We start from the raw sequence: 13,947 nt of genomic DNA on the forward strand, positions 1-13,947 counted from the left end.
AATGCAGACATCTTAATATTAAAAGAAATCTGTTTCGTGACATGTAATTTCGAAAAACGGGAATATTGAAAAGGGGATCGGTCTTCCAATAGTCATTCAGTCAGGACAATGAAGTAGTACCTGTGTGAAGCAGCAAACCAAGGAAAACTTTTAACTCTCTAATGTTAACTCCTTCCAATCCGTTATAAGAGATCTTCCCTTTATCCCTGGTCGGCAAAAAACTTCCACAGCATATTCATTTATCTCATGGACAACAGTTTGCAAAAAATTATCGTGAAAGATTAACTCTAAAAAATTTAGGGGTTTGCCGTCACCTGGAATTGGAACCAATAAATTCTGTTGTTTCGTACATATAAATTTTTTCAACATACTTGTATCACTCCATACACTAGTTGAATTTACATTGATATCAATTGGTGAAACCATATCGGGTGAGACATCGTGTGAATCTTCGTTTTCAGTGCTGGAACTTGATAGATCAATGTCACTATCAGGAAAACTATCATCACTTACATCACTGTTTTCCAAATAATGAATTAGTTGATCATTAGATAACTGATTACGTTTTTTTAAATCACCAGATTTTTTTAACAACAGTTCTGAAAGTTCTGGTTTATCCGCCATTTTGTATGAAGTCAGAAAAAAAATGCGGAACCAGTACGCGTACCGTATAAAAGTACTGTTTTTAAAGGACGCCAAGACAATAATACACAAATTTCAATAATGACGAATTCACAATGAAGCTGTACAGTGAACTAAGTACTCCCACTCCGATCGGAGTGGGCGGCACTCCTGAAGGAAGCCAAAATACTCCGATCGGAGTGGTCAGCAGTCAACGTGTTAAGGAGTTATAAAACAAATGTTAAATATTACATTTAAATTAATTCATTAATTGCCAATGAAAAGTTATACTGACAGTAAGCACTACACAACAAAGAGGAAAAAATGTATGAAAATTAGGTATCGAAATTTATATTTAAGGATATTCCTTTTCTTAATCAACTACACAATAAAAATATTTGAGAAAAATCGTTTCCTGTAAATATTTTTTTCAGAAAAGTTAAAAATATCTACCAGTACAATAGGTATAAAAAATAGTGGTTCTAAACCTTTGTGTTTTATGAATAGAAGTAATTTTGGATTAAATAGTATTTATGTTAAATAAAAATTATGCTTTATTTCATAAAGTTTTTCACATTATGTATCTTTTTTATTATTCACAATACATATGAGAAACAAGAATCACTAGGTACTGAAATATATAAACAAAATTTACTGTGTATAGACTGGAATATAAGCAAAAAGAGAGGGAGAATTTTCAGTTCTATTCTGAACAGTGGGATGTTATACAAAAGATAATAATATAATGTTGTAATATACCAGACTGAAGCTTGAATGAAATATTTCATGTTTATATAGTAAATTAGACTTTTTCATATAAACATTTCCATGGCAGTGAATAGTTTGAAAGTTAACTTCATAAGAATAATTTCAAATTTTTCTTTAGATTTAGAATTTTAATTTTTTTTCTTTAGTAAATCTGTTCTTTAACAAAGAGCAATTGACTTTCCTTCTACCACTGTCCTACCTGTCCTCCTTAGCTGAACATAATTTTGTTCAATGACATACTAATCCTTTCTCTCTTTTCCCTTTTATGATTCTTCTCAGAAAGTAATTCCTTCTTGATATATGCCCAATCCATGAAATTTCTCTTTTTGTAATATCTATTAATAGATATCTTTCTTTCCCCACTCTCCTTAGCACCTCTTCATCTCTTACTCCCTTTTTATATTTCTCTTCCTTCTTAATGGTCCATGTTTATCCTCTGTGCACCACCGTCCTTTAAACAAAAAGTTTTGTGAATCTATTCCTTAATTCAAAATTGTATGTTCTTGATGTTATCAGTTTTTGTACCCTTCAAAATTCTGCTGCTTAACTTATATTCAAGTAATTATGCTGTCTTAATACTTAAATCTCACCTGCTCTAATTTGTTTCCTTCCATATAAATGTTTAAATCTTTATCGTTTTCCGATGTTCATGACTTTTGTTTTGCCAATATTCATTTTCATTCTAAATTCATATTCTGCAATTACAATTATCTCCATCATTGTTTTCAATTTGTCTATGCAATCCAGTGATCGACTGTAAATAGATCACACAAGACTCAACAGATCAATGAAACACTTTGCAATCACATTAAGACAATAATAAATCTATCAGTCAATAGCTTATCGCTCCTGAAACTTGCAAAAATCACAAAAACTGAGCTTACCAGTTATTACCAGAACTACTTGTTCATGTGCATTAAAAAAAATTAAAGTTATTAAAGAATGGTTAGCATCAGATGATGGTTTTACTTTTCTATTAAATGGTAAAAACCATCAAATACCTTATAGTGCACCTGCTGAAAATAATTCATGTTATGAATATTTTAGTAAACAATTATTAACATGATGCTAGTATTTTCATAATTTGCACAAACCAGAAATGTAATATTGACAGCCATTCTTAAGAATAATATAGACTCAAGTTGTTTCTGACATGCGAACTGATGAAAACTTACCAATAATTTTATTGAGTGACCGACCCCCTCCCCACAAATAAAACAGTGAACACAAGCTTTTGCTCTGGCAAGCAAGCAGAAGGGACATCATGCAAGGTACAAACATCTGTTGTATGAAAAAGGTTTAGACTCTTCCCAAAGGAAAAGCTATGATTCTTCTGATAAAAGAAGTTACAAGCTGTCTGTGTATAAACTCATTCAATTTTTTTTTTGCGAAAATCTTTTACATGTTATCATTGCCCGGAAAACAAAGATAAAATATAAAAACAAAACATAGAATCTACAAAAAAAAATTTTAAACAAAAAAAATTAAGCTAGAAATTTAAAAACAAAATTAAAAGTTAAACTAAAATATTAAAAATCAATGACAAAAATAAAAATTTTAAACTACAATATTAAACACAAAAACATGCAACTACTATCACAGCTAACATACTAAAAAATTAATTAAAACTACTATCACAGGTAAAACAGCTAAATATATACACATATATAACACAAAAATAAAATAAATTTAACAAACTCCAAGATGACTGTAATAGGCTCCTTCTCAGATAACAAAAAAATAAAAGTAAAAATTTAAAACGAAATTTGTAATACTATTAAAGGGTATTTTAACATACTAATATTTCTAAGAAATATCTCATGTTTTTCTGTGTAAAAATAAAAAGTAATACCTCTTTTGTGCCTTTCATTTGTACATTCCACAATCATCACGTAGCTAGTTATCATGTACTCAGTGGGCCTTTGCTGTAGAAGGTGTCACACATATATTACCTTCTAATCTCAGAATAACTATATTTATAATTATTTTTTTTGTAACATTTGACATACAAGGGTTGAGTGAAAAGTTCTGGGCCTGGATAAGGAAACAACAATTTTTCTGGGTACATTTTGATTTACTTTTCAACACAGTCACCATTAAGGTCTATACACTTAGCTCAGCATTCCACAGGAGTGGTTATGGTAGTTTGGTACACTAATTTATCTAACCCCTTAAAGTAACCACCTACAGCACCAATAACTTCATTATTGGTCGAAAATCTCTGCCCTCCAAACTGTCTTTTATTTAGGTTAGGAAATAAGGGATAGTCATTGAGAGCCAGATAAGGTGAATATGGAAAGTGGTGGGGCAAAACTAATTCATTGATTTTTGCCATTGCAACGACTGAAGTGTGAGCTGAAGCAATGTCTTGATGAAAAAGCACTTTTTTGCCAAATGTGATCAATTTTCCTTAATTTCATCACCAAGATACTGACTGCATTATGGTCGCATAATATTTGTTATTTATTATTTCACCCTTTTTAAGATAATAAATGAAAATTATTCCACATACATCCCAAAAAACAGTTGCCACAATTTTTTCACATGAAAAGTTGTTTTTGTTTTATTTGGAGAAGGGCGATCTTTTTCAACCCAATGTTTTGACTGCTGTTTTGTCTTGGAGTGTAAGGATGAACCCAGCAGTCACAAATCAAGGTAAAAATCCCTCTGGATTGTACGAAAAGATCTCAAGGCAATCACTTGAAATATTTTTTCAGCACCGTTTTTGATATGGCATGAGCAGACATGACACCCATCTAGCACACAGCTTATTCATGGCCAAATGTTTGTGCAAAATATTGCATGCATGTTCTATTGACATGTCTACAGACTCTTGCAAACTAATTTACTCAGTCACTCATCGATCTGCCAAAACAATTTTATGCCTTTTTTATATCATTTCTGGGGTAGTCAATTCAGAAGGGCATCCACTGCATGTTCAACCCATTATTTTAAACTCTGCAACCCAGCGTTTAACTATTGTATTTGATTTTTATCAAATACAACAATTAAATTAGAAGAAGACTCTCCCAATGTTGTATCAAGCTCTTCTTTACTTTTCTTTGCACTTAAGCCTTTCAGAAAAAGTATTTAATCACTGCACGAATTTCTGTTTTTTTCATTTTCAAAAAAATGCCTAATTCTCCACTCTGACAGACTGTAAATACTATACTAAGTGATGCAGTGACTTGAAACTCTTTATAGTAAACTAATGAAGAGAATCACACAATGCCGTCAAGAAATTAAGCGTACTAACACAATCTCTGTGCGAGGCCCTGAACTTTTCACCCCACCCTTTTACATTTCTATATAAATGAAATATCTTTCCAATTATGTAAATGTATTTTTTTTTTTAATTACATCAATGAAAATAAAATTCACTTTACTTTGGAAAATAAGTTAAATTTTACACTTATTTTAATTTTACACATTTTTGCAATTGAATGTAAATATGTAAACATGGCATCTGGCAATGCCATGAAATTTGGCCATGAGCAAGATAAAATCAGAATTAAATTATCATTAGTGATCCACACAGTATAAAATGAAGGCTTCTGAAATATTAATAATTATAATAACAGATCAATCTGCTAATAACAGTTAACATTTGATAAGAAAAACCACTGAACTTTTACTATACAAACCAATTTGGATTTTTGGAAAACCTAAGCAGTCAAGAATAAAATCAGTCAATTCATCATCATTATGGATTTCACCTGGGTCATTATCGTTGGTTTGTTCTGAAATAAAATACAATTTTACAAAATTTAGTCATAAAAAAATGTCAATCCCCTACAACACAGACAACAATATAAAAAAAAAATTGTAAACTAAATTGCCAGTAAGATATTATTAGTTATTTACAGTAATCCTTAATAAGAAACTTGCCCCATAATTTGATAGCAATTGCTCAATATATAAATACATAACTATATAATTGCCAACTAACATATTCACTAACATTGTGTTCATCAATAATTAGAAATAAATTAGTTTGTATACAAAATGATTCCACGGTTAGTTTCCCAATTTCAATATGTTGCTCATAGAGGATAGTCTTTGTTACCAATAAAATGTATATAATCATACATGAATGCACAAACTCTTTCAGAATTTAGCGGTAAATAATAAAATAAATTCTCACTTTTAATTTTTATTAGTGTATTTTCAGCCATAACAGACCTTAGCTGATTATATTCTTTTGATGTTTTCATTAAAGCATTTTTTCTTGATTAGTAATTTGTTTAACAACCAGTCATGCAAAAAAAGTCACCTCTTAAATGCCATACCATAGAATAACTTAAAATTTGGCTAGTACCCATATTTACATTAGCATACGTACATATATATATATATATATATATGTACATGTGTGTATGCTAATTATCTCAAGTCAGTAGATGAACTCTTTAAGCAAGCCCTGACTGGCAAACGTTCCTAGACAAGCAGAACCACTACTGACCATCCTCAAAAAAAAAAAAATCAACTGCCATTTACTCTACTGTATATCGACCTTCAGATGGAGCCAGAAAGGCAGCTGAACCGATCCCATGGTGCCAACCCCCAGAAAAGTATTCAGGATAATGAAAGGAGTGGGTGGTAATAGGGTACAAGCAATATATAAAGGATATGTAATGGGCTGAGAGATAACATTACTTAACATCTTGTCCAAGATGATATATCATTAGAGATTAAATCCTTTACTACCAACAAACCTCTCCATGTATACTACATTTAACTCAGGGTGAACAAGAGGCTGACCTACATAGAATAATGGCCAAGAAAAAGGAAACGTTTCTGGTATGCAGAATACACATATTTCTTGCAGTTACTTTTCATAAGTACACGTATTCTACCGACACACTATTTCCCAAACAAAATCTTTAAGTTTACAAAACCATAAAGTAGCTATTTTTTTCACAATTGCAAAATAAATAAATTGCATCTCTTTGATAGCAAATTTTATGACTTGATTATTTTACTTGTAGAATATTTTACGAACTTACAGACATAACTTATTGAGCAAGAACAAGAGCATATGTCTTCTATAAATGGGCAAAGCAGACAGAAGAGCTCAATTTTTTTCATAGTAACTACTGTACTAACTGTTCACCACATTACCAGTGTAGAGTATTAATTACAAAAATTTTAATTCAAATACATTATAGAAGCCAAAACAATACGGATTCAGAAAAAAATATGAGTACTTCAAATGCTTCAATTTGATTAATAAATTTAACATGCTACTGAAGCCATGATTTGTCAGTTTATGTATTTTGTGAAATGTCAGGCAGTGTCAATCAAATCTGATATAATTCATATTATATCAAATTATTCTGATAAATTTGATATGAGTATTTCAAATTTGTCAGAATTATTCAGAGAGATAAACCAGAACTTATGACAGTGGTATTTTGTTCTTTCTTGGCTGAAATCTTACCTTTCTGACCACAAACAAAACTTGAAAATAAACAAATAACTGATGTAAGATGTATTTATTTTATTAGTATATTAATGGTTTGCTCACTAGTGTGCTGATCAATATAAATGCATATACAACAGTAACTGACCGCTCAGGTTTGGCCATGGAAAATACTATAAAAGTGAATCTTAAGATTACTGAACACCAGTTTGATGCAAATTACTTGAATTTAAATAAGTTTAAAAAAACCATTAATATTTTATTTTATCTTAAAGCCATCAGAGCTAACCATACTTTCTTGTGGGAGTAACTGATTCCACTAATAACGCTAAATTTTTTTTAGGGTCGGAGATATTAATACTCACCTACCACCAGCACCATGTTTCAACTGCTACAAACAGTCTCAAGTGTCCATTATTAATTATTAAATTTACGCAGAATAAAAACAAAACTTTACTAATGGTACATTGCAGTTATGATTATTTATTTAGACTGGACTCTGTTGATATATCAACAAAAACAAATCATTTTCTGAAAGATTATATATGAAATTGTAAAGTCTCCTCAGTATACTGATGTATAATTTATATACCCTCTAATGCACATACAAGGGTTATTTTTTTTCAAGGTCCAATCAGTCACGAAATTAAAACCACAGTGAAAATAAAAAAATTTTTATTTGTAACAAGTACTTACATAGTTGCACTATTTCTCTACATAGTCGCCACTCCGATTTAGACATTTGTCATAACGTGGTACCAACTTTCCAATACCCTTGTCATAGAATGGAGCCACCTGTGTTTTTAGCCATGTTTCTACACTGGTCTGCAGCTCGATGTCTGTGCCAAAATGTTGTCCTCCTAGCCAGCGTTTCATGTGAGCAAAGAGGTGAAAATCGGATGGAGCCAAGTCCGGACTGTATAGTGGGTGATCAAACACTTCCCAACGAAAACACTGCAAGAGCTTCTTTGTTACAGCTGCAGTGTGTGGCCGAGTATTGTCATGGAGAAAGACAATGCCTGATGACAACATTCCTCTCCACTTATTCTGAATTGCCCTTCGTAGACGTTGAAGAGTCATGCAGTATGAGGCTGCAGTGATGATCGTGCCACGTTCCATGAATTCCACCAAGAGAACTCCATTCCAGTTCCAGAACACAGTAGCCATACACTTTCAGTTGGAAAAGGTTCGCTTGAACTTCTTTGGTTTACTGGGAGAATGAGAATGCATCCACTGTTTGGATTGTTCTTTTGTTTCTTCAATTTCGAAATGGACACATGTCTCATCCCCTGTGACAATTTTGTTCAAAAGATAATCCTTAATTGTGGTAGCACTGGAGAAACGTTAGGGAGGCGTCCATTCTCATTGTTTTGTGATGGTCGGACAGCATCTTGGGAACCCATCTCGCACACAGTTTGCAGTACTGAAGTCTCTCACTCACAATGGTGTAGAGAGCTGACATTAAAATTTCAGGAAATGAATCACTCAATACAGAAATTGTGAACCGACGATTTTCTCGAATTGCCTCATCCACTCGCTCAAAGAGATCATTGGTTGATACTCGTTTCCTTCCCTGACCGCCTGCATCATGAACATCTGCACCGTTGTCACACTTTGCTGTCACTCATTGAAGTTTCACTGTACACATTACTTATTCATCGATGAATTTCAGCTGCATTACACCTCTCAGCCTGAAGAAATCAAATTACCGCACGCACTTCACACTTGGCGGGAGATGCTATTGTTGTAGACATGTTTACGTGCTAGCTGCATGTTCAGAACTAAACGAAGTGACGCGGCGTGATTGAAGGCCATACTAGAGACGCTGCGCAACACATATGTGCAAAGGTTCATCTGATTTTTGCGCATGTTTTTATTTCGCGATTGATCAGACCTTGAAAAAAAATTACCCCTCGTATTTATATTAGTAATACAATACATATTGTTTATAGTAACCTAAAAGGGACCGGCCAGTTAAAGTTACTATAACCGATATAATTTTACAATCATAAAAATACTGTACCAAGTACAATCTAAGGTACAGAAATAGCAACGTACATACCTTTATTGAAATATTGGAATGGCAAACTGGTATTTCACAAAATTTGGAATTATCTTCTTAAAAATAATTACATTATTGTTGTCCAGCACACCTAAACGTAGGAAATTTATCTTGTATAAATTGCCTACAACAAAGCAATTATTGCTTTATTGTTTATAAACAATAAAGCAATAATATAATATTTTTAAAACATCATGGTTTAGCACTCCTCCCTACAACTAAAAGCTTCATTTTGTTGCTGCCAGTAATACAGTTATTTGAAGTTTTGACAATTTTCCCCCAGCACATTTGTCACCCTTAAATCTTAATAATTTATATGGTGTTATTTAAAAAAACAGGCTCGTTTCATTGGCATTAAATACTTGTTCATCTTAATAGCCTTCACGTTAACTTTTGCCACACGTCCTCAAGCCAATTTTTAGATATAGCTGCAGGAGTACTAGCAGATTCACCACTAATATTCCTGCTTGTGATGTTGTGTCGCTGCCGGAATCACTGAATCCATGCTGATGTAATTATTTGTTGTTGAAATTGTCTGGCAAAAAAATTGGCTTTTTCAAGTAATATAGGCCCACTTATCGTAATGTTGCTAGCTCGTTGTAGGGTGAACCACTTGAGCAGAGCTTCTTCTACATTTTGGTTTTGACTAGGCTGAAGTCTCTTTGATTGGACATTGTTTACCTCAAAACTCATTTGGATATTTTCTTGATTTCTCTAAACTGTGAATATAGTAGAGTGAGAAACATTTAATTCTTTAGCGATCGCCCTCATTTATTTCTCTGTCTTCTAAATGCCAAATAATATAGCCTTTTTCCATTAATGTGAAATATTTCCATGTTGCCATTAATTTAGCACACTAAAGATTATTTTTAAACTTTTATTATTAAACCTTAAATTTAATGAACAGTAAACACAGACTCAAACCAATTTACATGACACACTCGAACACATGCAACCAACATTAATTGAAAAACACAATACAAAGTAGGCTATGAGAGGGGAAAAGAATTTGATAAACATCATTTTGTTTAAACATGATGGATATAGTGGCCTAACAATCATATTGGTTACAACCGTGCTGATTCATATCCTGTTAGTGTAATTATTTTATCCCGATTAATCTTCTTTATTGCTCATCAGCACTCTGACATTTTCTTTAAGATAATGAGATAAATATGGTTACTGTAACTGATCTGTTGTTCTAGGTGATGTTACTGTAAACGATATTATTTCACATTATACATACAGCGGGCCAAACTTTAACTAGCTACATGGTTACTACAAGCAATATGTTATTTTACCTGATGTTATTGTATCAAGTTCTACTGTATGAATAGACAGACAAATAGAGACAAAGAGACAGAGAGGGAGGGAGGGGGGTGAAAGAGAGTTTTGTAACAGAACCAACAGCTATTCAAGACAGCCATTTAATTGAGGCAGTTTATAAAAAAAGAAACATATTAATAACATAAAATCATGCCAGTTTTTTATTTTACTATAATTTTAAAAAAAATCTCATAAAATAATTTATTAAAAATAACATAATTTTATTACTGATGTATGTCATTTAACTGTTGTTTAAACTCTGTAAGGAGGGAGGTAACTTCTTAATCCCTAGGAAAAAAATTCTGTATGTATAGTCAGCACAGTATGTAATTATTTCCAAGTTGTGTGCAAGTGATGAGAAAATAATCAAAAAGATCAGAAAAAATGGACATTGATGACAAAAGTGCATGTTCAAGATGACGAAGAAGAACCTAACGTGATACATGTATCTACAAAAGATGCAAAAAGATTCATTGACAAACTTCAGCAGCATTTTATGCAAGGTAGTGTTGGAAGTCCATTAACAGAATTGCCGAGTCTGTGTCAAATTTACAGAATGCCAGGAAATGAAAGGGAGAAGACAGAACAAAATATAGGAATTTTTTCAAGAACATATTTTTGTAATTTACAGAACATAAAAGTCATTATTTTAACTTGTGCCTCTAGTTTGTTTATCAAGCTTTGTTTTTTATGAAAGATGTAAGACTACAAAAACAAATTAATAATTTTCTAATTTAATAATGAAAATGTAATATTTTATAAGAAATAAAATTCTGAATAAGACATTAAATAATGTTTAATAATTAGTATATACTGTACTTTACACCTCATTTTTTATTAACATCACTTAATAAAGCCAGCCGTTTAATAGGCCCAAATGGTCCCAGTTCTGAAGTGGTCAAATTATCAAGCAATAATAATAATAATATTTATTATTAATAATATACAGGGTCATTCACGGGAACCAGATGTTTTAAAAATAATCATAAAAAATTGAATATTTACTTTAAAAAAGTTTTACTGGTACTGAAACACTTGTTAAATCAAAGCATTTGTTACTTACTCATGAACAAAAAATTATGTCCAGCAAGTGATGTCCATTTTGGGCAATACATTGTTGTAGCCTTTCACGGTAACTGGCCTCAATTCTTTGCAGCATGTCTACATCAATTTGGGTGACGTGATGACGAATTGTGATCTTTAGATCCTCCAATGTACGCGGTTTATTGCCGTACACACGCGATTTCAGAAACTCCCACAGAAAAAAATCACAACTACTCAAGTCAGAGGACCGAGGAGGCCAAGGAATGTCACTAAATCTGGAAACAATCCGTCCCGGAAACAAATTAGGGTGAACAGCCATCGTTGCCCTCACTGTGTGTGCTGTAGCCCCATCCTGCTGGAATAACACATTTTAAAAATCGATACCTGGTTTTGTAACTCAGGGATGAAAAATGTATTCAACATCGCAATGTAACGATCAGCTGTTACAGTTACAGCAGCGTCATTTTCTTCAAAGAAATATGGTCCAATAACACCGACCTTTCCTATTGCACACCAGACAGTCACCTTTGGGCTATGAAGTGGTCTCTCATGAAGCTGATGTGGGTTTCTTTCTGCCCGATACCGGCAATTCTGTTTGTTGACCAAGCCATTCAGATGAAAATGGGCTTTGTCACTCATTAACAATAACAAATTTTCATTTCCTTCAAAAATGGTAAGCATTTGTCTACAAAATTGTAATCGCTGCGTGAAATCTTGCTCGTTTAACTGCTGCACGACGGCTATCTTGCAAGGATGGAAATACAGGTCTGTATGCAGAATTCATCTTACCGTACTTGTGCTCATTTGAAGCGCTGCTGAATGCCTCTGAATAGAGCGGCGTGGGCTTCTGACAATGGCTTCCCTTACTCTTTCGATGTTCTCTGGAGTGCTAGCAGTTCGTCGGGGACCCGGTGGTTTTTTCTTCAATATTGAACCGCTTGTTCAAAGGTTGTTTACCCATCGCAATATTGTGTTACGAGAAGGGACACTTGCATTACGATGGATATTAAACTGACGGCGGAAATCTCGCTGAACAGCAGTTACGGATTTGTCATTTCACACAAAACTGTCATACGCGTACAGGCGTTGGTCTAGCGCCCACGGCTGCTCTCAATGACTAAAATGTAAATGCTATAAACAAAGGAAACATCAGACACCAGCCACGTGCCCCTCCCACCATGAACGCCCGAGTACAACCCACTTCAAAAACATCCGGTTCCCGTGAATGACCCTGTATATTATATTTATATTACTATAATATATATATATAATAATATATATAATTATTATTATTATACAATAATAATAAACTTTCTGTGCTCATTCTAGTGAAAATAATGACATAAGTTCAATAAAAATGGGTTCAGGAACAGTCCATTAGCGAGTTACAGCTACTGAAAGATTTTGTCTTGATTCCTGAGCAAAGAGTGAAATAAAACATACTGAAATTCTAGGAACACAAATTAGGGAATAAACTTGACGGTTTCTTATGATCTTTGACCTGAAAAATTGAATAAAACAAGTTCCAGAACCATATATCCAGCAGTTTTCTTAATATCCGACATAAAACAAAAATGTTTTGTCTAAAAACACATTTTTCTAAGTTTTTAATACCAAAACTTTGTTAAATGACTAATAAATATATAAAATTTAATATCAAAGCTAGTAGAGAATTTAATTCTGAGAAAATTGATGTAAAATAGCCCAATAAAAAACAAAATTCAAGTTCAAGAAATTTGATTTATTACTAACACTTACCATATGAAAATGAAGAAATTACATGTACAAAGCACGTTTGCTTTCCTCCAAAAAGCAATGATATAGAAAATAATGCATTTTATGTCATTTCATCAATGCATTTCATGTTCTGCATTACTGCTATGAATTTTTGTCCAGTATAGTTGTAGTTTAATGTAGTTATTGTTTCAATTGATGTCATACTGCAGCAATGGTTTTACTATTTACAACTGAGGAATAGAATACATCTACGTGGTGGATGTATTTCATCACACACCCCTATCTTCAGGGTATGTGATGCAAATGCAATTGCTGCTGCTTCAGAATATCAAAGACATTTTCCTAACTGCAGATTTCCAAATCCTAAAACAACTAATGGAACTTTCCATACACTATGAGAAACAGGTACTCTTTCCAGCATTAGTACTCATCACAACTGTTCTGCTAGTCATGACGCCGATATTGATGAAACCATTATTGAGGCTACTCAACACAGTCCAGGTGTTAGTACATAACACCTTTCCTGGCAGCTCAGAGTTTCCTAGTATATGGTGTAGAGGATACTTTGTAATAAGCTGTATCCTTACCATAATCAACATACAAAATCTTCAACAAAACGATCAGAACCTCCTCTTCAATGGTTGAATATGAACCACCAATTGCAGAGGTTTATTTTATTTACTGATGAGGCTGTTTACTCAGGACAGCATCAATAACCTTCGCAACAAACAGCTTGGGCAGAAAACAGTCCACACATGACAGTAAAATGTAATTTTTAACACCAGTTTAGCACCAATGTGTGGTGCGGTCTAATTTAAGATCAACAAATTGAACCATTTATTCTGCCAGGACGTCTAAATTCCAAGATTTACGTGGAATTCCTTAAAGAACAATCACTGCTACTATTAGAAGATATTCCTGTAGCACCAAGATTCCGCATGTTCTTTCACCACGATCCTGCACCTCT

The 13,947-nt window shown here is 33.0% G+C and overlaps 1 protein-coding gene across 1 annotated transcript in view; it reads right to left on the reverse strand.

Annotated features, from left to right (window-relative positions):
• The window catches only part of LOC142323164 (uncharacterized), a 104,870-nt gene that overhangs the window by 17,629 nt on the left and 73,294 nt on the right, over positions 1–13,947 (reverse strand). Inside the window, exon 12 of the mRNA XM_075362445.1 lies at positions 5,034–5,129. Within this exon, the coding sequence (XP_075218560.1) occupies positions 5,034–5,129 (96 nt within the window). The remainder of the gene's footprint in view (positions 1–5,033; positions 5,130–13,947) is intronic.

The sequence above is a fragment of the Lycorma delicatula genome, chromosome 4 (assembly GCF_047948215.1).
Source record: "Lycorma delicatula isolate Av1 chromosome 4, ASM4794821v1, whole genome shotgun sequence".
Classification (NCBI taxonomy): domain Eukaryota; kingdom Metazoa; phylum Arthropoda; class Insecta; order Hemiptera; family Fulgoridae; genus Lycorma; species Lycorma delicatula.